The 26,381-nt window shown below is 42.5% G+C and overlaps 1 protein-coding gene across 13 annotated transcripts in view; it reads right to left on the reverse strand.

The window, feature by feature from the left end:
* The window catches only part of LOC120797939 (mitogen-activated protein kinase kinase kinase kinase 4-like), a 37,367-nt gene that overhangs the window by 4,333 nt on the left and 6,653 nt on the right, over window positions 1-26,381 (reverse strand). Inside the window, exons 3-24 of one of the 13 annotated variants that reach the window (XM_040141763.1) lie at window positions 19,317-19,373; window positions 15,003-15,128; window positions 14,643-14,753; window positions 14,460-14,550; window positions 12,751-12,881; window positions 12,548-12,602; window positions 12,379-12,457; window positions 11,325-11,500; window positions 11,086-11,158; window positions 10,758-10,968; window positions 10,447-10,608; window positions 9,771-9,857; window positions 8,331-8,816; window positions 6,820-6,972; window positions 5,183-5,467; window positions 4,427-4,527; window positions 3,734-3,873; window positions 3,408-3,502; window positions 3,220-3,228; window positions 2,062-2,240; window positions 1,693-1,801; window positions 930-1,232 (exon numbers count right to left, since the gene is read on the reverse strand). In XM_040141763.1, coding sequence (XP_039997697.1) covers window positions 930-1,232; window positions 1,693-1,801; window positions 2,062-2,240; window positions 3,220-3,228; window positions 3,408-3,502; window positions 3,734-3,873; window positions 4,427-4,527; window positions 5,183-5,467; window positions 6,820-6,972; window positions 8,331-8,816; window positions 9,771-9,857; window positions 10,447-10,608; window positions 10,758-10,968; window positions 11,086-11,158; window positions 11,325-11,500; window positions 12,379-12,457; window positions 12,548-12,602; window positions 12,751-12,881; window positions 14,460-14,550; window positions 14,643-14,753; window positions 15,003-15,128; window positions 19,317-19,373 — 3,219 coding nt within the window. Of the gene's footprint in view, window positions 1-929; window positions 1,233-1,692; window positions 1,823-2,061; window positions 2,241-3,219; window positions 3,229-3,407; window positions 3,503-3,733; window positions 3,874-4,426; window positions 4,528-5,182; window positions 5,468-6,819; window positions 6,973-8,330; window positions 8,817-9,770; window positions 9,858-10,446; window positions 10,609-10,757; window positions 10,969-11,085; window positions 11,159-11,324; window positions 11,501-12,378; window positions 12,458-12,547; window positions 12,603-12,750; window positions 12,882-14,459; window positions 14,551-14,642; window positions 14,754-15,002; window positions 15,129-19,316; window positions 19,374-26,381 lie in introns of all 13 variants that reach the window. The other 12 variants (XM_040141762.1, XM_040141756.1, XM_040141753.1 and 9 more) reach the window with 12 other exon arrangements.

Genomic DNA, 26,381 nt, shown 5'->3' on the forward strand with positions numbered 1-26,381 from the left:
TCCGCCACCCAAGACGCCTGTTGCTTGCTACGAAGTTATGTGTTAGACCAGGAAAGAGGCAGTTATCTATAATAACCATTCAAAATAAATGTCATTTCTTCGCCGTAGGTAGGTCATACATGTTTGCAGAGCTGCAGTCTAAAAATGTAAATATATCATAATTTCCCCCCTACAAGCTGGCAAAACATCACACAAGGCATGCCATCACCCAGCACTGCTACAACTACCCAAGGTGGTTCTATCGTGATGTACCAATAAGAAATGGTTGTTTGTAGCTCGCCCCAAGAAGCTCCAGTTTTAGTTTCCTCCATGCCCTGACCATGTTCTATCACCAGGAGGCACCGGGTGTTAGCAGCGACACAGTGCAGTGCAGTGAAGTGCAGTGCAGTGCAGTGAAGTGAAGTGCAGGCGGGGAAGGAGGTTGCAGCCGCTCAGAAGACTCAAACCAGGTGTCAGCCAAGCCAGAAGGGGGCAGAGGAGAGCCAGAGAGAAGCCAAGAGGACACAGACGGGGCGGGGTTGGAGGGGCAGGATAGGGCGCAGAGAGGCTCAGACCAACAATCAAGGACTGGACGGTGGGTATGTACAGACTTGGATAGGTACACAGAGGTCGATATCATCCAAACCTCCTTGAAATAACTAGAGAAAATAGCATTTGCAAATCATTTATTTTGCCCAGCTTCATGTCCAGGGAGACGATGGCAATAAAAAGTTACAATACGAGTGTATTTGATCGTCACTACTCTTCGATTGTGGGCAGCTTCTAAATCCCACAGGAGTTCGTAAATCCTTTACGATCTTGGACTCAAGCTAGATAAAAACAAACATTTGCAACTGCTCTTTGACCCAAATCTGCTTACTGCATGTCTAAGCCTGTTCACCGGCAACCGTCCATTCCTTAGTTGTCTCTGTGATGTGAGGGTGACATACCTCTATGGCAGTGAGCTTGTCCAGGGGGTTCTGTGGGGACATGGCAGGACTGGCATGGCTAGATGATGAGGGGAAGGAGGAAGAGGAGGAGGAAGAGGAGGAGGAAGGGATGGTTGTGGAAGAGGAAGGGGAATGATGGCTCTGCTGGATAAGGTCTGGTAGGTGGTGTATGCGGCCGGCAAAGCCATTTTTCTCTGGGAGGACGTGGCTGGGGGTATGGGGCTGGCCGTTACCGTGACCAGAGCCGGCCGAGGAAGAGGAGCAAGATGAGAGATTGACCAACCGCTTAATGTCAACGGTGCTCTGGAAGCAAGAACAGGCACACTTGGGCTCGAGCAAGCAGGTGTAGAGAGGGTGGAGCTATACGTTTGACTGCTAGTCGCAGCAGACTGGATCTGGATCCTCTCATCCAGACATTAAACACAATATATTCTTTTAAGTTCGGCTTTGGAGACCACATCCGCTGCTCATGTCGCATTCAATTCAATTTCAAAAGAATCTGACATAATAGATTCCCCATCTGTGCATTTAAAATGTGAAGCAGCAAGTCTACAGCGACTGAAATTTAAAAACATGTAAAAAAAACATGTAAAAAAGCCACAGAGAAAAATGGTGGAGAATTAGTGGGCAATGACACTGGACAAAGAAAAGGGAAAATGACATTTCTAACAACTATATGCAAGGAGAATATGCTTCTATCTTAACAAGAACTGGTCTCGATGTTGCAGTCTCACTAAGCCAGATTTCTGTCTCTTCCTCTTACCTGTCTGATGACCAGCGTGCCATCCTTGGAGGGCGTGATGGCTTGGTCGCTCTCCGAGTCTTCAACCAGCATGGTCTTAGCGGACTCCGTCTCCCCGTTACTCAGCCTCCTGCAGAAGCCATGGGAATATCTGATGTCCATAACCAGACCAGTGTTAACAGTCATGCAGAAGACTCATGCAACATGTTGATGGGTCTGACAATGCACATCGTCTAGGGTCAATATGTTTAATATTGTCTGACATGAAAATATCTTCTCGTGCTTTGAACTTAAAACACGAAATTAAAAAGAAGCGACTGACTATTTTCTTGAAAACGAAAAAGAGCGCAACAGATTGTGGGCCAACGTTGTCATTCCAGTTCTACCTACCCAGCTCTGGAGTCCTCCGCTCCTGAAGTGGACTCCTCTCCCGCCTCCTGGTCCACCTCCTCGTCGTCATCCTCGTCGGTGGTGCCTGACTCCTCGCTTGAGGAGGAGTAGTCAGTGACCTTGTGGGGAGGCCGCACATCGTCTACTGCACGGAGCTCCTTGGCCAGAGCAGTCAGGTCCTGAAAGGAACATTAATGAAGTCTTAGAAAAATTCAGGCGTGATATTTTGGTAAAACTGAGTCAAAGGCTCTGGTTTCTGACAATCAACAGGAGCCTTGAAGTCACCCCTCATTACTTCATATACTGTATACTTTTTCTGTTCAACTTAGATGTACCCACAGTCTCAGACCTCTAGGTACATGTAGGAGAACATTTTTCCCAATTAAGTGTTTTTGCATTGTATTTTTTTAGCCCAGGAATAGCTCTCTCTATAACCAAAGACCTGCAGTTGAGTCGGCATGTTTTCAACTCGACAGCAGAGGGCAAAGACAAGAAAAATGCCAGTTTGAAACCTTGTTAGACCTGGGATTATCTCACTCAGTCTAAGGTGTACAATGTGGTGAGTTAAGTGGCATTTCTTGGAGTGGGAAATTAAATAATCAGAATGAATATTCTGATTCCTAAATTAGTGGTACTCCTTGGTACTATAACCATGCTGCCCTCTTACTAATGTAGTCTTGTAAGGCCAGTGACAAGCGACAAAGGGAGAAGGGGTACTTCCCCGACACGTTCAACAAAAGCAAAATGGGCCACAGTTTATCCAGCAACAAAGCCATGTGAGATTAGGAGCCATTCTCACGAGTACAAGGAAACAGGAGGATTGTGTTTGCATTCAAATGTGGTCACATTCAAATCCAGGCTCGTTAAGCCCCTGCCCAGGGGTTTAAGCCTTCTAGTGCCATGTGCGTTTTGTCGATGTCAGGCAATAAACTCAGGAGGAACTGTGCAGGCATGAGGAAAGACGCCAGCAGAAGGCAATCACATCGCAGGCAGAAGGGACAGTAACCAATGACAGAACTAAAAAGAATTATTGCATTAATCCTAGCAAAGGAGAGACATTTCTTTTATTCACAAAACTTCAAAACAGAATGCAATGAGTGGGGCAATGGCGCAAGCATAGCATAGGTGTGATTATGTAATCTCATTTAATAGGCTTACCACATCACCCTTAGAGGTTCCCCAACAATCGAACCATCGGATTCATGAGATGTTGCACACATCGGGTGGTTGAATAATTAGAGTAGTAGAAAATAGAGAAAAACACAATTGGGAAAAAAAAACAAAACAGTTTCCACCTATTCAGCATCATACAATTTTAACCAGCACTCTGGTAACAGTGGACTTACAGCTGGTCGAGTAGGCCTGGCGAGGTTCTTTTCATCTTGTTTTTTGGGAACATTTTCAGGCCGCTGGAGAGGCGATCCTTCAGATTTGGAGGAAGCTTTGAGAGAACACAGGGAAGTAATGTTAGTGAGGGGAAACGGAATTGGGCCAGTAGAGTTGGCCTCTGAAAGGATCTTCAATTGCCCATATAGAAACAGCATAAAACTTAATAGAGCATGAGTAGATAGCACGGCTAAGTATTTGAGGAAGATTGGTGTTATTACAGTAATAATAATAATGAACTAAGAGGCAGTTAGTAGAGTTAGTGAAATGTAGCCGACTACAGTACCAGGGGACTCACAGCGTGGCCTGAAGCGGTCCCCAGAACTGGCCTGGGAGCTGGAGTTGGAGGAGCCGGAGGAGCTGCCGCTGCCTGGCCGAGGCTGCAGCTTCTCCACTCGGTCCCACAGCGGGCGCTGCTCCACATTACTGTCACAAGGAACGAAGTCCCATTAACAAGCACAGTGGAAATAAATAGGAATGTCATTCACACGAGGATTTCCCACAGTTCTTTTATGTCAGTGAATGTCATTATGCTTTTTTCTGCTTTTTAACCACACAACTTAACATCCCACTAGTCCACACATCTTGTGTTAAACTTCCTTGGTACCACTCACATCGCCTACTGTAGTTACCTCTGTAACTACTTCCGTATTTTAACTACAAGTGTACATAAAATGTAATATTTCATCTGTTACAAAAAAATCACATGATGATGATTTATTTCAAAATAAACAGACACTTTTCCATAGTATTTGCCATATTTATCGTTCCTCTGTAAGTATTTAGATATGTGAAGTTTTATGCCAATTAAACATTTACAGAATAGCAACTTGGTTTTAGTCCTGTCCACCTGTGTTATTACTGGCAACAGTAGTGATGTTCCTCTAATACCCTATGCTTAAATGTGTGCAGCTGCCTCAAATGTTTAAAAACTACCTAATCCAAATGCAGAAATCCTTTCGGCGGTGTCTTTACTTACGCGCCAGCGTTCCTCTGTCCGCCCTGGTTGCCGGGCTGTGATGGCAGAGGGGATTCTCGACGCGACAGTACTGGAGACCGGGATGTTGTCCTCACTGGAACCTGGAAGACACAGATTCAGAGGTCTTCACGCACGGGCAGCTATGTATTCAGATACAGACGTGAGCATACCACTTGAATTACAGTTGACCTAAAATTGAAAACGTACGACAAGAATTCAAAGCTGCATTGGACACACCCAAAAAAAGAAAGAAACTCCAGAAGAGCATAACATCACATAATTGGACAAATCCAATATCTGCCTTACATTTACTCTGTTACTTTGAACAGTGAATAGAACATGGTAGCGTCTTGAAATCCATAGCTACTGAGTTCTCAGCAATGGCAGAACCTCTCCAACCCCCCCGACCCCAAGAATGAATTTAGTTTGGAGGAACGTGCTGTTTATTGGTATTGTGTAACATAATTTCTGCGTATTGATGCAAAGTTCAAAAAATGTATCTCTTAATGTTATCTGTGGCCCTAGAAATGGAACATTTTTGTAGTTTATTTTAAATACAACTTATAGTAGTTGTATTTTAAAACAGTGTTCAATGTTGATGTTCAACAAATGAGACTGAACACAGCAAGGCCAACACAGACAGACTGTGGTGGGGTAGCACGATACGTGAAGTGAGTGGCATGAGAGGAAGTGAGTGAGGGAGGGAAGAGAGTAAAGGACAGGGTGGGAACGGGGGGGCCCTCATCGACTCCTTACCTTGGGAGGCACCTCCTCGCTGCTGGACTGGTGTTCGGCCCTAGTCTGGGCCTGAGGGTGGTGGAGGAGGGGAGGTTGGGGCTGGGGGTCAGTGCGTGCAGGCGATGGTTGGTGGTGGTGGTGGTGATGGTGGGGGTCCTGGGAACGCAGGTGGAGTTGTGCAAAGCTAGAGGTCACGCCGCCGGACTCGCTGAAGGACTGGGAGCGAGAGACAACGGGCGGAGGAGGAGGAGAGGGGGCTGCGCTGTTGCTGCTTTTTAGAGCAGCCAGGTGGGACCACTGGACCTTTTTTTGGGGGGGGGGGGGGGAGAGGAGGAGGAGGGGAGGTGAAACAAGCAGACAACACAGTGAAACATGAGGGAAGATGTGTCTGGCTTTTCACATACATGTGTTTATATATATACACAAATGCATACCGCAGACAAAGCAGCACAACGATTTGTTTCACTCAGATTCATCTTCTGGCCTTTAGATTAATACAAGTGCTTAAAGGAATAGTTTCTTGCCGAGAGTTACAGCGGCCGTTGTCAGTCTCATGTCAGTAAATATGAAGCTTAAACCACATATTGTTGTTCAACACTTTGGATTTAATGTGGATTATGAACTATTCCTTTAAAATTGGATGTATTTTCAGAGAAAACATTGTGTAGTTGGTTAAGTAGAAGTTACTTGGGTTGCAATTTTTACTTAACCTATGGTAGGATTTTAATGGCATAAAAGTGGAAATTATATCATTTATAGGGTTTAGTTTGCTCATGGATTGTTCAGTGATGGAGTACTTAGTCTGTAAAAGCACATATTCCTCCACAGTGTTCAAATTAAAAACACCCAGCTTCAGATCTATATGAGCTTCCCTGGTATAGATTAGTAGTTTAAAACATCCGACCGGTCCCAGGCAATACAATAAGAATGTGTTCAGTTTTATGAGCACAAACGTTGCACATCTTACACACTAGCGTTCAAGTATGCCCTCCCTGCAAGGAATAATAAAAGGTAAATTTGCTCAGTGGAAAAGTGTCAGATAACTTCAAATGTGACGTGTCGAACAACATGATAACTAGTTGATTAACTGTTACTGTTGGAGGAGCATTGATGGGACCAGTCACGGGTGTAATATTGTACAGTCAGCGTTGAACAGTCTCTATAATAATATTAACTAACCCACTATAGTAGGAGTCACATCTATCCCTTTTTACTACTGAAGCTACTGAGATAGTTTTGAAGTGATTCGGGATGCAGATATATGAGCTGAACCGCGGAACTATGTACAGCTGATATAAAATGGATTAATGCCTTTTCTTTTGAAGTGATCAAAATGGCAAACAATTTTTAAAACCCAAACGTAGTAGCTCTTTCCTAATATGTGCTTAATAAACAGATCTGGTTGTAAATAGTTTAACTGCAGACTACTTTCTGTGTCACCAACTGTTCCAGCACAGAAGGAAGATATGTGGGCTAAAACATGCGTCCCACAGTCGAACAGACTCCATATACACCTCACTGCTCTGCTGCCCAACAACTGACCCTGCTGTTGTGTTGCTGTTTGACAAACCTGTGTGAATGCACAAATCCAGCAGTGAGGGAGGAACAGAGCGGTCGGAGAAAGAGGAAAGGATTAGGGAGGAGGAAGGAGTTACCTGAGGCTCCATGGGCCGGTGCATGGCAGAAACCTCGGAGGAGGAGCCACCGTTGGAAAACGGTTCAGAGGAGCGGGGAGGCAGAGGGGGCTGCTTTGGAGGAGGGGCAGTCTGAGGGGAGCCCTGAATGTTCTTACGGTACCGCTCGTCGGCCTGGGATGGAGGAATCGTACAGGACAAAGATGACTTGAGGGTCAGGAGAAATATTTCACTGACTGAAGTAAAAATAGAGAAAATCAAAGAGAAGGGAACCACTATTTAAAGTTCGAAATAACATTGGCAAAGATAAAATGTTTGCATAATCACATTTACATTATGCACAGATTTTAAGCTTAAACTCACAGTTTTCTTTTCTGATTAAAAATGGTTCCCATCTCCTTATATTTTCTAATATTATAGTCCCTTAGGAATCCTTTGTCATACTCAGAAACCTTCATATTTGACTGACAATCAACAATACAGACATCTGGTGACAATGATATTACACATGCTTGAAGCCCATTTGAGGCAGCCGTAAGGACACAGGTATGTGTGGACAGACAGAGGTGGAGACAGGACTCTTTCAAACAAATACATCCTTGAATTTGAATAATAAACGGAGGGAAAGATCGTTGTTAATGACACGGAACAGGTCTGTTGATGACGGGAGACACTGCTTGGGTGTCCTGCATGTTAGTTTGGGCCTCAGCCATCCACATGCAATGGCCCAGTCCACACACATTCAGAATCAAAACAACTACATCGAAAAACTTCACAGGTCAGCCATCAAAGATCAAGAGAAATTCCTAACACTTGTGGTTCTGTATTGCTCTGAGGAGAAAAACCTCTAAGAGAAAAGGATGAAAGGAGCACTTGATTTTGTCCTTCTGAGACTGGTAAATGGGAGAAATTGTGGGGAAATAAAAAAAAATAAAAAGCCCATGGAAGCATCTTTATTTTTTTATGGGGAAAACAATAAAGATAAATTATTAGAAAATGAGCTTTAAAAGATGGAAGTACGGCTGACATTTTATTTTATTATTCTTATTCTTCCAAACCTACAAATTGATTGTTTCTCTTTCTCTTGCTCAGCCTGCTCAAAGTGAAAATTAAGACATAAATATTTTAAACATCCTAATGGTTTTAGTAGTCAAGGAGACTAGCAACAGTGCAAGTGAGAGTGAGTGCCAAGAGAGAGTGGAGGAGAACAGCTCTGCTTTATTCAGGACATAAAAAAGAGTGGTTGCGAGCCTGTGGTTTTTTTTTTCCATTCTCCGCCATACCCCCCACTTGTTTCATTCAAAAGGGCCTGGCTGAGACAGCCTGTGTTGTAACAAATTAGTTATTGCTTTGGAATAATACCACAGCATCCAAAGACACGAAATTGAATGTAAGTGTTTGGGCTAAAGAAAACCATCATTTGTTGCTCGCACCACCTCCATCATCATGGTCACTGAGGCTGTGTGAAGACAAGCAAGAAGAAGATGGAAAGAGCAGGCAGCGGGGTAGGCAGAGCCGCGGAGGAGGTTCACCTCTCTGACAGGCTGAGGAGGATGACCGACACGCTCGGCAGGCCTATCGGGCTCCAAACTTTCTGCCTGGGGAGGTTTAGAGTCAGTTGGGGTTTCAGTCTGAGGGGGGCTGGGGCTCGGGCTGGGGGAGTGTGCGAGCTGGCTGGGCGAGGTCTCAACAGTGTCAGGCTTTTCTGGCACTGCTGCCTGGGACTTACTGCTGTCTGGGGGGATCGTCTGAGGGGCTCTGGAGGATTCCTGAGCACCTCTCGCTACAGAAACACCACTGTCAAGGACCTGAGCTTGTGGGGCTGTCGTAGGGGCTCTGTCAGGGGGCAGGGTGGAGGTCTGTGGAGGTTTGCTATGGTCTGAGGGGAGTTTGGTCTTGTCGCCAGGCTGCTGTTTGGATTCGTGCTGGAGCGACAGCAGGTAGGCCTGCTCCTGCTGCAGGCGCTTATGGAGTCTCTCGGCCTTGCGCTGCTCCTCGAGCTCCCGCCACTTGAACTCCTATTGCAGAGTGTGGGGTCGATTCAAGGTGGTGAGAAGAGACGGGAGAGCTGGCAGCAAGTGTTGGCCTGATAAACTTAAACTGACTAAAAATCAGTGTCAGTGCCATCTTTTAAACCATTTACTGTATACAGACAGCAGCATTCGTCACCACGTCTGCCCATTTTACTCCTCTGTAACTCTGTATTATTATACTTTTTACATGTGCCATGTAGATTATGAAAGCTATGTAAAATCAAACTATGTCAATCTGCATTAAGACATTATATCAAAGAGAATAAAAACAATGAATCTAAAAAAACAGAACATGTAAAAATGTGGCGTTCCAATCGAGAGGCAAATTATTGATTTGGTTCATTTTTGAAAAAAGAAAGAAAGGAGACACCGCCAAAATGTGATACGATGGAGGATCACAACATTTCTTCTCACCTCTTTGTAATTTAAATGATTCAAGCACACCTATTAAAAACAAAGAGTGGTTGTGGAGCATTTACTGATGACTCCCACAGTCTTCAGCACTGCCATACTTAAAGGATTTCATTCACAAACATATGCCAAAAATACATAGAGTTTAGTCAAAAAATGAACTAACAATAGAACCATTTTATCATTATGCTGTAACTCATACAGTAACATATAACTTTAACGGTTTTAAAAGGGTTAAAGTAATTTACCATGATGCCCACAAGAAAAAATGTTTTAAATGTCATCTTGCTTTGATATGTAACTCTTGATCCGGAACACTAAAACTAATTGACTACACATCCAAAATTGGTCTTTGAACTTATGAAGGATCAGTTTTAGTGGTTAACTGAACTAAAAGTTACCATAATCCTGCTCTATGTAAAAGATTTGTTTTAGCATAACTACTGTATAACTGGCATCTAAGGCAGGAGGAATAAAATAGTGTTTACGTACTGTGGAAATTATATGCGGTGTATGTGTGTGACTGACCAGCAGCATGGCCTGTTCACGGAGGAGCTGCTCCTGCAGCATCTCCAGGTGTCTCTGCTCCTCCTCCAGCTGACGTCTGATGTACTCCTGTCAATCAAGGCAAAGCAGTCAGTGTAGTTAAGGGGCATCTAGCTCAAAAAAGAAAGAAAATCAAAATCGATCAAAAATCCATTTTTCAAATCAAAGTTTTTCCTCAGGTTCCTTCCTTGGCCAATTCGAAAAAAGCAGCATCTAATCTGGCATGTTCTCACCGCTCCCTGATCCTCACAAGGCTCCACCAGGATAGTTGTCTTTTCCAAATCATACAGCTTAATTTTTAGTCACATGAAGCCAAACTACACTGTAGTAATATATACAATTATTGCAGAGTAGTATTTTCTTTCCGTCTCTGTAATTAGTTTACAGAGCTAACATAAACATACCATTTCTTTTTTTGTTTTGTTGGGGGTTTTTTTTGTACCAATGCCGATTCTTAATCATCTTCTTTCTGACTCACCGTCTGCAAGCTTAGCACAGCGCGTCTTGTCTGCATTTTGGACCTCATTGCATCACGTCTACCGTGAACAAACCTCCAGTTGATTTCAAAATTAGCGTACCAGAACCTGTCCCTTAGTATACCAATAGTGATTCCTTGATACACGGAAGACATTCTAAATAAAAATATTTGAAAGCTGACCTGTTCACGATCGTTCCTTCTCTTCTCATCCTCGGCCCGCCGGCGCTCCTCCTCCTCTTTACGTCTACGATCCATCTCTTCAATACGTCTCTTCTCCTCTTGCTCACGGCGACGCTGCTCACGCTCCTGTTGCCTCCTCATCTCTCGTTCGCGTCGCTGTTGCTATGGGGATAGTACACAAGAAATATCAAAAACATTTGTCAACAAAAATCATGATTTTCAGCGATCTTATCTTTTTGTTTGCCAGAATGTGTCTCTCATTTGACCAGGAGATCTGTGATCAAGTTCTAGAAAAAAAAACATCATCCTACCTCTTCCAGCCGCCTCCTCTGCTCCTTCTGCTGCTCAATGCGTTTCTGCCTCTCCGCCAGTAGTTGGCGCTTGTACTCCTCTTGCTCCCGGAGCTGCTGCTCCTGGAGGAGCTGCTGGCGGCGAAGTGCCTCTGACCGCTCCTTGTTCTCCTGTTGCAGGCGGATGAAGTCGCGGCGCAGAGTTGACTCGCCTGGCACATTGACAATGGAGCTGGATGATGGGAGGAATTGGGGCAGAAGGATTAGATTAGACTGGGTTCAATTTAAAATGTCTTCGGGAAAGTAGGTATACCCATGTTTAGGAAGTGCTGCAACTACTAGATCGCACCTGGGTTCTCCCTCCTGCTCTGGGGGATCCTCTTCCTCCTCCTCGCTGCCACTGTACTCATACTCTGTCTCATCTGTACTTGGAAAAATGAAGCAGTCACTCAGAGAAACTCATCACAGCTGTAAACTCAGCAGAAACTGGTTTAAGAGATGAGAAGAGATTATCTATTGTACAGAGTGGACGTTTCCTGATAACACAGAAAAGAGAGGAATTGATTGGACACAGAGAGTCAGACGCACCCTTTTCTCCCCTCTTCTTCTTGGTCCGGTCGATGTGGTCTTTGAGCTGTATACGGACTTGCCTCTCGTTGGGCTGGTCTCGGATGAAGGGGTGCTTCAGCAGCTGCTCTGTTGGGGGGCGCTGCGTGTAGTTCTTCACCAGACAGCTCTCGATGAAACTGAAAAACTTTTTGGACCTGTGGGGATTGTAGAGGAGCGAGGGAAGGGAGAGTCAAGGGAGAGAAACAATGCATGACAGAGAGGGTGAATGATAAAAAGAGACAGCGGGAGCCAGACAAGTAGTTCAGACCCAAAAGGACAGAGCACATCCAGGGATCCTAGGTAAAACAGGCATTTCTGCAAACAAGCTCTGATCCCAAATTACCCATCAGTCATTACAACACTCAGGTATCTGAAACCCTCCAACGCATGGCAACAGCCTCTGATTTCGCAGTGTAAATTGAGGTTTATGAGCATGGGCAGGCAGCATTGAACCTTTCATCGCATATACACCATGAAAACTCTGAAAACTGAGGCACGGTACAATGAAATGATCATCCTCATTGCACCTGCTGTTGTTAAGAGTTTGGTTCAGTCCTTCAAAGTTGAAATGACAGCAGTCATGTTCTGTTTTTATAAAGAAAATATTAAAACTTTTTTAAATAAGACCAAATTCATCTCAGCCCTCGTGTCTGCTCAGAAAAATAAAAATAAAAAAGGAGTCAAAGGTTTCATTTTTTTTCTCTACAGTGCATGCATCCAGAGCAGCACTGCAGTGTGTGCCAGGAGAGGCTGAGTCTGCCAGAGCAGGTTTACCACAGATGTTCAGCTCAGCAGCAAAGCACAGAGGAAAGGCCAAGCTCAGGATTCAAGCCTCTATAGCTGCCTGGTCTGAGGTCAGAGATAAAATCAAAATGTGCAAGATTACACATAAAGAGGCCAAGTAGGAAATCTGCACATAAAGTATTATGGACTAAATTGATATATAATGATTTATTAGGGTAAAAACAAGATTGGAAAGGACAGAAATGCTCATACATGCAAACAGAAAACGTAATTTCTGGGTGGTACTCACCATTTTTTAGATTTGAGCCTAGGAGGAGGGTTTCTTGGAATGAGGAAGAGCGCCCGCATGGGGTGCATGTCACAAAGTGCTGAAAGAAGACACATACACGCATCAATAAGAATTTAAGAGACTGAACCAACTACAAAACACTAACAGTGCAATAAAAAGTGGTACTCACGTGGTGCTCCTTCAGCCATTTCAATAGCTGTGATACCACAAGACCACAGATCACTCTGCAAGAGAAGACGACGGCGTTGACCAAAACCAAAACAAGCACAGGTGCTCAGAAAAATCAACACATTAACAGGTACTATACACCTGCTTTACACAAATACACAACGTCAAGTTTCATCGGCTTTAGACTTCCGTGGACGCTCTTACTCTGTAATCGTATGTAGCGTCTGGGTTCTCGTCACAAGCAATGACCTCAGGGGCCATCCAATAGGGAGTCCCAATAAAGGTGTTTCTCCTCCCCACTGTCCGATCCAGCTGAGCACTCACACCAAAGTCCACTGGAGAGAGTAATGAGAGTAACTACAGTCAGCAACTACAGAACAGCATTCATGTTCTAAGACTCAACTCTAACTAATATTAATTTCTTAATATTTTCATGACATCAAACCTTGTTTTTGATACCATTTGTGGTTTGACACTTTTTTCAACTATAGCCACTCAGTGAATTTATATTCTGTAATTACCGCTCTATATAGTAGTTTTCATTGTTAGTGGCTGAGTCCACACTATTACTGTGTGGGATTCAAATTGTGCACCTACACACGAGGAATTTACAGCAAACTTTATTTTATTTTTTATTTTTTTTATTTTATGTTTTTTTTATTACAACCATTGAGCACTTTTATTTGTTTTCCTATAAAAAGCATATCTGGATTTGGAGAGGGTAGAGTATTTCTTTTTACCCTGGTTTGTAGCACGAACAATTGCAACTTGCATTAGCAGTTTCACATGAAATAACCTGTCCATTCTATTTTGGAAAATGACTAAAAGGTGCCTATAGACTGTTCAACTGTATATCAACAATCAAGTTCATTGCATGTCACACTGTTCAAGGTGGCTCTAATAAAGTCCTGGTCTCAATCTGTGTCAGACTGTACGTTATCAGTTTAGAGGAATGTCAGATTGGGCGACGAATGCTTGGTGAATCATAGTGGTACGATATAAATCTCATATTTTGAAAGTGTATCAAAACAATAAATAAGCTTTGGCCACTGCTGGATCTTTTGTGCATAAAAAGAATCTCAAAAGAGGAGGGGGTGAGTTGCGGCCAGAGAAAAGGGGGCAACACGGAATGCTGACTTTGCAAAGTGAGTTTGAGGTAAAAATGTTTTTTTAGCTAGCTTGCCATTTCATTTTCTGATTGGTTGGTTTGTAAACGTGTCGTGGCAACAGTCTCATTGTGGGATTTTGGTCCCGAATTTCAGACACAGTCAGAATTTTGACACAGCCTGTCTTTGGTTGTGGAAGCTTTAATGGAACTGAAAAACCTTTTTTTTCCCCTTTTTAAAACAAAACAAAACAATGAGCTTCTTACTATGAGCGATTGGGTCCTACATGAACACACAATCTTTTGCCAAAGTTCAACACTTTTGGTTAATTCACATGGGAGATTTCCCTATTTGTCCATTTGTCCTTGTGTTAAGTGGTCTGGCTCAGTTACTAAAACATGATTTCTCGTAAATCTGTGCTCTAATCAGAGTTTAGCAACTCTGATTTTTGCCTGTGTTGCCTGCATTCTCATTGAAATCTGATCAAACCACAACCCACACAGTCCTGAAAAAAAGCAGATTAGCTGGGCTTGAGTGGAAAAACTGAACTTTAACTTCAATTTTTGCATATGTAGAAATGCCTAAAATTTGATACCAATTTTTTTTAGGGGCTGTAAATCAACTGGCACGGGACTTGTCTCACACTATGATCTAAGACTTGGTTAATGTTTTTGATTGACAACCAAAGATTTATCCACATTTCTCTCAAGACTGTCAGCTTTTATCTAAGACAGCCTAAAAGTGTGAAGTGTAAATTCAGCAGCACAACAACCGATCAACACTGATCTGAGAAATAGTAAGCCTAACCTAGTTTGACTTCAGCATTCTCAGTCAGCAAGACATTCTGGCCCTTGATGTCACGGTGGATGACGTGGTGGGCATGTAAGTGGGCCAGACCCTGAGGAAGAGAGATAGACACAGGCCATGAGTGGGAGAGGAGAGGAGAGGAGAGGAGCGGAGCGGAGGGGAGAGGAAAGGAGACGAGCTCACTCTGAGGATCTCTCTGGAGATGTAGGCGATCCAGTCTTCCTTCAGCTGGTTCCCCTTGGTGTTCTTCACCAGGTCTGTAATCGAACCAGCTCCACAGAACTCCATCACCAACTACGCAGCAGATACAAAATATGGATAATCAGAAGATAAGCCATGCCGAAATAACTTTTTAATACACGGCCCTGCCTGAAGATTAAAAAGACCATAGAGGTTGAACTGGTAAAAGTTAGAAAATAGTAGCAGGTTAAGGAGAAAAGAAAAATAGGAGATATCATAGAACCTAAATATGGCTGCCACATATTTTCTTCCTTGCATACTTCTTATTCAACCTTAATTTCTTGGATGGATTTGAGGACTTACCCATAGCTGGTCATCGTGCCCCGGGGGGCTCTTTTTAATGAAAGCACCATAGTAGGTGGCTATGTTTCTGTGGTGGGAATACTTCTTCAGCATATTGATCTCCAGTTTAATTTCCTCCTCTTCATCCTAGGTACACAACAACACACACACACACACACGTTAAAAAGAGGGAGTTTTTTGTCCTTGCTCTGCAAAAGCTTTATGATGAAATACAATCATCACTGTGTGGGCATCGGCCTTTAATCATCATATGGCCTTGAGTGACATTTCATTTCATATCCAAATCAATTCCCTTCCATATTTAGGGTCATAGCAAGTGTCAAGCTATGCGACAACGCCCTGGTGCGGTCTCAGTTCAGACAGGCCAGGCCTTATTCATGTCTAGGACTATATAACAATGCAGTATGAGTAGTTCATTTACTGGCAAATGATTCCTTTGTCTGGGGATTAATGATGCATGAGTGAGTCTCATTGTGAGTTCAAGTGTACAGTAGCCATTATGCTTAATCCCTTGAAAAAACAAAAAAAACGAAAAAAAAAAACAAACAAACGTAATAATCCGACTATATGTACATTAGATCGATGGAAAATCCTCCCAGGTAAATGTAAGTATCAAGCTAAAATGATCCCGAATAGAGGTGTTTTTGAGCTGCCAAGAAAGGTAATAATTCTGCCTTGACCCTTGCAAAGCGACAATAAATATCATGGACACAGGGTGCAGGATCACTTAATGGAAGAAGAATAAACTGACGGTAAATTGATGTCTGTGATAATCAAATGTAACTTAAAAACTGGCATGATAATCACACAAAGACCCTGTAGATACATAATTCAATAGAGAATTCAGTTGGTTTATCCAGAGTTTGAAAAAGCTAAATCAACTGCCAGATGTAGCTTTCATGCCGTGTTTAGTCTCTGTTGGAAACAGCCTTTAGTTCAATAGGAGCGAACCTGTCCATTCACATCTTCGGAAAAGGTCATAGCTAGCTGAAGTGCTACCTCCCTGCTTGAACCCAACAGCAACTTGACAATGACTAACAGTGACACACTAATTGAACACATGCAGGGATCAGCCCGCGAGTGGTTGGCTTTATGGTTACATGGCCTCTCCTATAGAAAGTACAGTGGGAGGAGGGGGACAGATACCCAATTGGGGGGGGGGTACAGTATTATCACTGCAGACTACAATGTGGTGGTTTGTCTCTTTATATTATCAGGGATTTTATTTCACTAGGCTACACAGCACCAAATATAGAGAAAATAAATAAAAAAGGATGCTACGTTTGCATATTACCATATTGTGTAGAGTGCTATGCATCACCTATAGCAAAATGGCAGTTGGTCCGCTATGCAGGCGGCCATACTGTTGCTGCATGGCTCGTTTGAGTTGACGTAAGCCTTTCTGTTGTGCACACCCCCCTCCAACCCTCCCTCCCCCATCTTCCCCCTTTCTGCTGTGCAGCTGTTGGATTATCACACTCCCGACTGTGAAAGCCTCGCTGCCACAAGTCACATGGTGAGGGAGAGATAGACACAATCATATGTTGATGTGTGTCAGAGAGAGAGAGAGAGAGAGAGAGAGAGAGAGAGAGAGACCATGAGGAGTGGAGCTTTGGTCAATCCACGGTGCAGAGGATGTGAGGAAAAACAATATGTCGACATACAACACACACGAAAGGTTATTAATCTGTGGTTCTAGTTCACACATATTCTTCATGCATGATTCAAAAAGCTATAACACAAGATATAAATACAACAGAAAATCCAATTTGTAATGGATTTTTGGAATTTTCAGTCCATCATATAGAAAAATTCTGTTGGTCTTTGTGTCTTCAACACCTACAAATTTAAACAGATCTGTAACAACAACAACATGAACACAGAACAAATCTTAAAAGCTGCATAATGCATTTTGATGGAAAATAAACTTCAGTCATCAAAATGGCAAAACAGCAAATTAAAACCAAGCCAATATGATGTAAAAGCTTTTAAAAACCACAAAAACAAAAAAGGCCTTTACCAGTTTGTCAAAAAGTAGTACGCAGCAACTACACAAAAAAAAAAACAAAGTCACTATCTGCCCAAATTGTCCAGTCAACTCTATACCCGAGGATCAGAAAATGTTTTTAATATATAACAAAACTGAGCCTTGAAATTTAAAAGGCATTTTTAGCTTCAGGCCTGTATGGCGACAGAGAAGAGGAGTGGAGGAGTGTTTGGATTTGAGAATGTGGGTCAGAGTACCACTGGACAAGCCAGCATGCCTGTGGATGAGCTCTACAGCCAGGACAGAGGAGAGTGCGCAACATGGCCTCACTGAAACAGTGATCATTAGGTAACAGTTAAAAGATAACCTAAATGATTACCAAAAACCATTGGTTAAAATCGATCGAATGTTCCAGCACTAGTTAGGTTGTATGTATAACTAAAACACTTTAATTGAATATAGCCTCAAATGAAAGGTTCGCAGTCTACAGTAAACACCTCTCAAAATGGAGTCATATCACATCCAAGGTAACACAGACATATCACACCAAACTGTGTGTTATTAATTAAATGTCCCAAATGCATATTTGTCAGTGTGATGGATTACCACACTGATTGATGCCTACATATTAAATCACAGTCACACTGACTTCAAAAAAAAAAAAAAAAAAAATCACAGTGTGAGGACCACCAGACAATACCCGACAAATCACGCAACTATGTGCAGCTAATAAAAATCTTGCTTTGTTGAAGAATGATATGTCACGACTGCTGTTTGGGGAGTTAACTAGCACAAGCTATTCTTATAGGCACATGCTTAGTATCAGGTCAGTGTTATGTACTAAATACAGCCAAGCTCTGTCCTAATGTGTGGTGCTTCAAACATACATACAGATTGGTTGCAGGTTCAAAGAAAACCCACAGTAAGTGTGCACTTTGTGTTTTGATGAGGGGGATGGAGAGCGCTGTATAACAGGATGGCCTCCTGTAACTGAAGTGCTTTTTTTTTTTTCTTCACTTTTCACAGCACATGGTAAAACAGGTTTGCCCTCAGTGGCGCAGCATAGGAAACTGTTTTATGTGAAGAACTATTTCCATTCAACATAAGCACTGTTGCCTATAAGTTACTACATGTCTAGCAGGCACACCTAGTGCATGTCACACAGAACAGGAAACAGTTGGGCAACACTGTCTATACTGGCTATACATGATAACAAATAAGTCAATTGTGTCACTCTGATTCATCAGGACATAGGCTTATCTGAGGAGTGGCAGCAGGAGAGTCAGGCTGTCAGCTGCTGAGTCACTTGCCTCTGTCAGACTCACTGTGTTGGGGTACACTGGGAATACATGTAAATGTCTCGTTGTAAGGGTTGTGAGGCACTGGTGAAATTTAGCTGATGGCTTTAGATTCTGTTCCCCTAGGGGAAGTTGATGAACTCTAGGCCCCAAGTGGAACACATTCTCCAGGCTCCAGAATTCACCAGTGAAGACTTTTATTGTATGTTTGTTTGTGTATATGTGTGTGTGTGTGTGTTTGTGTGTGTGTGAGAACACAGTATGATTACGCCCATATTCCTCCATCATTATTATGACCATGTGGGTGGTTGGCCCTGCTGGCCTTCTGTGCTACTCCGAAACCGTCTGCCTTGTGTTTCCACATATGTGCATGTGTGGTTGTATGCCTTCTCTCATCTGCAGACAGGACCTCCCACGGCTGAGGGCAGCCTGCTGGCCGCTAAATGACGCACTACACTCAAAAAGCATCTTGTTGCCTCTGCCCTTCCCCTGCTGTTTATCACGGGGGGAGAGACTCATTAAAAAGCATGGCATTTTCTTCTCTGTAAGCCGAAAAAGCATTAAGACGTCAGATGTGATGGAATGTCTACAGATTTTAATATTAGCCAGACGATAAGAGCAAAGACTAAAAAATATCCAAGTATAATGTTCGCAAAGAGTGTCTAATTTTCACATTCGACAACTTAACATTTTTTTTAGTACAAAACCTAATACATCTACCTACTCACTTGCAGCTTTGAAGTTGCGACATGAAGCTCAACAGAGAACGCCCGACATGACTAATCTGTAACTCTCTAAACTAGCCAAACACAATGTACAAAAGCATACATGTGAAACCTGTAACCAAAACGTGACTAAAATGTTATTTAATCAATGGAATTGTCTGATTATTCTATATTTTTAAATTTTTTTTATATCGAATTATGGTGTGCCTTAATTTCCTTATGACTTTGCAGCGTTTGCAGAGGGACTGCTGGGCATGCTTACCCCGTGATGTCAAAGCTGAAACAATATATAGTTCGGCCTTACCTCCGTGACGTCCATGACCTTGATGGCAGCCAGCTGTCCAGTCTTGACGTGTCGTCCCTGTGAAGAAACAAAACAGAGGTGAGTATTTACATTCCACATGGTAAACTCGTTGTGCCATTATTAACTGTCAAATGGCTGATGATTAATGAACTAGGGAAGCCTGTGCGTGTGTTACTGCCAGACACGGAGTAAATGCATTCCAGTGTTTTGCCTAGTAAAGTTAAATAAATGTACAGTTTTGAAAGTTCTCAATTTTTATTTTTATACATACTGCATGTAGGGCTGTAATTATTGTTACATTACAGATGAATCTGAACATTATTTTCACAATTAATTGATTAAAATGAAAAATGTCAATCACTGTTCCACAGAGCCCAAGACAATGTCTTCAAATGTCTTTTTTTTGTCTGATCACCAGTCCAAAACACAAAAAAATATTCAGTTTACAGTGATATAAAACAAAAAGGCAAAATATCCTCACACTGGAGAAAGATGGAACAGGAAAATGTTTGGCGTTTTTGTTTGGGGAAAAAAAAAAAAGAGGTTGCGGATTATATTTCCGTTGAGTGACTAATCTATTAATCAAGTAATGCTGCACTGTTGAAATGTATTGTATTTGGAGCTGAAATTATTCGTTGACTGCTCGATTACTCACATGTCAAATTAATCTGCAACTATTGGATTTTGATTGATGGCTTTTCTAGTAAATATGCACACATGTATCACACAACCTACTTAAACTTAATGTATACAGTGCATACCACAGATTAACATGTTATTCCCAAACTATATAGACCCAACATTCCCAGACTCCTCTGCTCTCCTCACACCCCAATGCTACTCCTTACATAAACAAAAGACCGAAATAGAGGCCTCTCTACAACCTCCCTCCCAACCCCAACTCTGGGAGGAGATAAAACATGGGACATTTTTGGGAGCTGGCCCAGATGGGTACGGGCATTCCCCTTCTTCTCTAGGACAACACTGCAGTAGCACCGTGTCTCTCTGCTGTTCACTGCAGCGACTGTACCAGACACACACACACATCAATACACTGCACAGACCTCGTCCACGGTTTCAAGGAGGACACATATATGAGCAAATTCTTGCCAACTCAGTCACACATACGAACACCCCCCCCCCCAAACACCACAACCATCAATTTAGCCAGTGCATTCCATAGTCAATTGAAACTGTATGGATTACAACAATAAAAGCCATGCTGGCTTAGGGGCCCCCTCTTTTCACTGGGCAGGAAAGGGGGATAGGAGGGACACTTTACAATGCCTTTAATCCTCTTCACTTTGATCCCAGGGGTCGACACTACAAAAACAACACTGACGCTGACATTATGGCTGTCAGCTCCCCATGCACTAGCTGCTGGCGCTGATGGATTCTGCTTTGCTGGGTTCGCAGGTCACAGGTGTAACCAAGAGGAACTCAGTAGTCAACCTCACACCCACATGCACTAGGACGATCCTTCAGTAAAGTCAACTTGGTAGTCATAGAACTTACTCTTAAAATGTGGTACTTTAAAAGGAAAAAAGCATATTTGTGAATAGTATTGTCATCCAATGATATTTGATAACATAGAATAATTTTCTACATATTACTGAGCTGAAACAATTAGTTAATTAATTGAGTAATTAGTCAAATGACAGGAAATTAATCTCAAACCATTTTGATAATTGATAAACTGTTTAAAGCAAGACTATGTACCTTCTGACAGAGGAAATATCAAATTCTTCCCCTTACAAATTAATTGTTGAGTTCATGAGCTGTAAAACACGCCCTTGCTTGTATCAATAAACTCCGGGGTTTTGCTGCTACTGCCTCATTTAGTCTGGCTCGAAGGTTGTGGTGGTGGTTAACGCTAGCAAACTTTATACAGATATTGCTGTACATTAAACATTACTGAGTTATTGTGATGACTTTATTTTCTGATTATGGTCCCATTCTACTCACTCTCAGTCAGGTTTCTTTTGAAGCACCTGACCGATGGTGTCTTTAAAGCAACTGACCACAGAGAATCATGGGAAATGTAGGGAAATCCAATGTCCTGTCATCACATATTTGCTGCTTGTAGCCACAGTCGCTGCTGTTCGGCAAAAAAACGAAAAAAAAACAGTCTTGCTTTAAATTGTTAATTTAACCACTTCTTCAAAGGTGAATATTAGCTGTTTTTTGTAGGTCACTTGAAGACCTTTGGGTTTTGTACTTTTGGTCAGACAAACAAAGCAAATGTCTACTCGATTAATCGAGAAAACAATCAGCAGATTAATTGATAATGAAAAGCCTTATTATATTAGTAATAACTAAACTACTAAGCAAATTTTACTCAAGCAACACTCTAGTAACCCACTAGTCAACTAATCAACAACCAAACTGGCAACTCAAACATGTATAGTCTTCTGTTTGTCTGTCTAAAGCAGGAGTGTCTAATTTTTGATAAAAGATTGCAAACTGTAAGCATAAAGTCTGTAACTACAAACCCAAACAGAGAGTCAAGAGTGACTCATTGCAGCCACTACTTCTCTTATGACAGGAGGCAACGTTGTTTAAAGCTCTCAAGGCCACACCCATAAAACCAAATGGACACTACACCTGAAGAGGTTCAATGGTGTCATATTTTAATGTCCATAAGATGACTGGTTTCTCTTTCTCAGTCCTAAAAGTGGGCAGAAAGAAAAGATGTCAGGAACTGAAGAATCAAGAAGCCAATTCTTTCTCCGCCCGCCTCTATTGGCATTACAGCTCACTAACAATGCCATCAATTTCTCTTTTTTTTGGCTGTTAATAAACCAAAGCTGTTGATTCTTACAATTTTACAGCTGACAGATTTTGCTTGGAATAGATACTGGGAGGTGAGGATGTGAATGTGCAGAATGTTTTCTGCTATGATTCCTTCTCCGTGAGCCTGAAGGATTTATGGTCGTATAAACCCAAATGCCTTTCAGCCTCTGGGTGGAGATAGGCCACAAGGTAATTGCATTTTGATGCCACAAAACAACTGAGGTTACACAACATTAGGACATGAGTGATGAGTAATGAGTGCCTGGATCACATACAAGTTCCCTGGCATGCTTTTATCCCCTCCCACCATCCATCCATTGCCCCTGAAATAAGGAAAGCACTGAGCAGTTACCTTGGGGTTGACACTACACTGCACGAGTCATTACAAATGATGTAGATCAGCACAAATTAAACAGTCAAGTTTTTGGAAGGTTGTATTTGGAAAAAAAGATGATGCCAAGTTTGTTCAATAGATCCTGCAAATCTACTATTGGCTGAGTTATTCTAGGAAGCAGTGTTTCCCATGGAATTAGATTCTATTTGTGGTGGTAGCTAGCCAGGGTGGTGGGGGGTATTATACCATATATAATACCTTATATAGTATAGTTAAATAATACCATATATAAGGTGCTTCACTGCAAATATTTTAATTGCCAAGTACTTGTGACAAATAAATAACTGAACAATATACAACTATTTCTTGCTGCCGATCTCAACTGTTGCTTCTGCCCTAGCTTGCTCTCCCACGGCAGCATGTTGGCTGCTGCCCTCCTCCTCCTGTCCTACATCTCTCTCTTCATTAGTTGCAACTATCCCTTCCTGACCCCGTCTTGCTGCCTCAGCTGCCACAGCAGCACTGGTTGAAGCCTGGAAATATTCAAAACAAATTAATCCGATAGCTGATCACACTGGTCGGACTGTTCCGGCTTTCCCACGTGTGTTTTCTTAACTTTCTAGGTACTATAATTTGGGTAGACTGTCTTTGCGCCACCTCAGGACAATGACTATTGAGCGTTTGAAAAATATTTTTCAGTATTCATCTGGATTGAGGGAGAAAATATTCAATGTTAGAGTTAAAAAATTAACAGTAGCATTATCCACTTGCACCAGCAGTCGATATTGACCAGCAGCTATGCTAGCTGTCTTCTTTGCGCGCAAAAGCCAACAACAATCCTTCCTGCTGTGCATGGTCACGTATTGATTCAGAGTGTGAACGGAGAGGAGGAGCTATTCAAAGAACGGTCCATAGATGACGTGTTTGTGCGTGCGTGCGAGACAGAGACAGAGAGACAGAGACAGAGAGAGAGAGGAGGGGCTGAGAGAATTAATGGGCTGCTCGCAGCTCTACACTGAAAATTTCTTTACCCATTTGATATATTATAGAAAATAGAAACTCAATAGGTGGTGGTCGATGTTTATATTGTGATGAAAGTATGGGAAACACTGTATGAAGGATTGGCAAACAAAATCATAGAGAGAAGAGCTCAACCAATTTATCTTTCAGACGATTTTAATCGGTGTATATGTTGTCCAACATATGCCGATACGAAAACTTCATTTTACGTAACATCTCATTCACAAATATATTTAATTGTTGGGCACAGTGCATAATTTTCTGCATTCATGACTTAAGAAAAGAAATGCAGCATATGGCTAATTGAATTTTCAGTATAAATCCAACATGTCACTGACAATTTCTGAAGGATGGCAAAATGTGACAATCCTGTTAAGGGAACAGAATTTTTAGTCTAGCATTGACCAACACAAACATTCTGCCGAAAGCTGGTCAAACGCAGACTGAACACATGCCCTAACTCACATCAAACACAAGGTTTTTAGGTCAAAAAGGCATAGGAAATAATCATAAAACAGTAATTTAAAGCATTTGACATTCAGTTTGATGAAGAGATCAAAGTAAATAAACATACTTCTCATCTTTACAATAGATTTTAAAAACTTATCTTGTGAACAGACACTAATAATATATAGCCTAATGTGTACTGTGCTCTGTGCTAACTTACCACATGTCATCCCATCAGAAATGACAAACCACATTACAACAATTTCCACTTTCGGCTTTTTAAAGACCAACTGTCCTATATAAGGCAGCAACTAATCCATTATTGATTAACTTGTTGGTTATTTTTACAATTGACTGATCCATCGCTTAGTCTAAAATATTTCAGAACACAGATAGAAGTTCAAATAGCCAAAAGGTCAAGTCAAAAACAAAAATATTCAATTTACAATGATATCAAACAGAAAAGCAGAAAATCCTCACATTTTGAGAAGCAGGAAAAAGGAAATGTTAAGCATTTTCCTAAAAAAGCCACTTGAAATCAAGTATAAAACTGTTGAAAAATTACATTTCTGACGATCGACTAATCAAAAATCAACTGACCGTTCCAGCTCTAGTTCTCTGGTTAGGCCCCTGTGACACAGATCCTTGAACGGGTTTTGGTCGGTCATAGGAGGGCTGCAGTTAGGCCCTGAAGGGCCCCTTGAAGCGGCCAGCTAGGCATGGCTGTGGATGGGGTTATCTGAGGCACTGAGCTATCACTCAGCCCTCCCTGGCCTCCATCTCCACTCCTCCATCACAGCTCCTCTTAACCATGGCCAGATGTGCTGCTGGCCTCTCTCCAGCTCAGCACTGAACCACTGACTGACTTACTGCCTACAGAGCCAGAAACATGTTAAAATCTACCCTAAAACAAAATACACTATTTTATGAGGGTTCAATTAAAAATGCTGTGGATAAATCTCACTCTACTAGACTAATAAGTGAGGTTGCTCTATTAAACTGAGTGCTGACATAAGGGGTAGTAGAAATTGAACTTTCCCATTAAATGACCATTATTTCACAAGCATGTATAAACTAGAAACTGTGTCCACAGTGTCAGTCAAAGAAAACACACTTCAGGTGCTGTCACAATGTCCACAATCTTTCACCGTTAGTGGGGGGGGATCCAGCTTCATAATGTACATAAATTAAAAACAGTTGCCCAAGATCACTGTTAGGAAACCAGCAAGTCATGTTTTAGGGTGGATTTTCACTTAACAGAAGTGAGCAGTAATGCTCAGCAGTATCGTTAGCGGTCTGCCCACAGAGTCAGTGTGGACAAAGGGGGAGTAATGTTTCCCGTACACTTTTCTACAAGGCTCATGTCTACTGCATCCTGATTGAGCAGAACACAATGAACCTCTCCCTCCCTACATCTTTCACATCAATGCATGATCAATCACACTTTTCAAACTATTTCAAAACCCCGGCTGGCTTTCTAACCAGGTCAACCTACGCTGCCATTGGACAACGGAGTGCTTAAATTGAGCGGCATGCTTTTCCGACTAGCCATGTAGGTGCAAAACAAACGTGGTTTCATGTTACTAGTTCACACAGCGAGGGAGGGAGAAAACTGCAGGGTGCCATGGTTTGGTTCTCAAAAGGTCACTGGTGAAAGCGTGTGTGTGTGTGTGTGTGTGTGTGTGTGTGTGTGTGTGTGTGTGTGTGTGTGTAGTGAGGCGTTAGCTGGTAGATCGGTGGTAATGAGGGATGGATAACCCCCCACCAAGGGGTCATCTGAAGATATGAGGTGGCATTTGAACAGACAGAGTAAGTAGGTAGGTGGACAGAAGATGATAAACGGGCAGGTCACAACCTCTATCTACCTTGAGAAGCCTTTGGATGGATGCGGCAACTCAGAACATATAAACACAACTCCATTTCAAGATTCGCTTACACACACAAATGCACACTTCTGCAACGTATATCAGATGAATGCGGGGGGGAAGAAATGATCAATCAGCAGTAAGCAGCAACACATGACATCGCAGGGCTGTGCCTCGCCCCTGCCTCTCTGGGCTCTACCACTTTATACTGCTGCTGCATACCAGCATACTGACCCAATTCTCTCTCACTCTCACTCTCACTCTCACTCTCACTCTCACTCTCACTCTCACACACACACACACACACACACACACACACACACACACACACACACACACACACACACACACACACACACACACACACACACTTAGCCTTGGCCCTGCTGCCTCCACTCCAGCTCTCCTAAGAGATGTAAGGATGGAAGTGGCAAAGACAAATATGCAAAGAGGGAGAGGTGGAAGCTGAGGGAGAGAAACGGTGATGGGAACGGAGGGAGGTTAAAAGACAGACAGTGAGTAGCGGGATGAGGAGGTAAGCTGGGAAAAGGGATGCAATGTGAGACTAGGTAAATGGGAAAGGGGAAGCACGCATGGAAAGCTGAA

Source organism: Xiphias gladius, chromosome 13 (assembly GCF_016859285.1).
Source record: "Xiphias gladius isolate SHS-SW01 ecotype Sanya breed wild chromosome 13, ASM1685928v1, whole genome shotgun sequence".
Lineage (NCBI taxonomy): Eukaryota > Metazoa > Chordata > Actinopteri > Istiophoriformes > Xiphiidae > Xiphias > Xiphias gladius.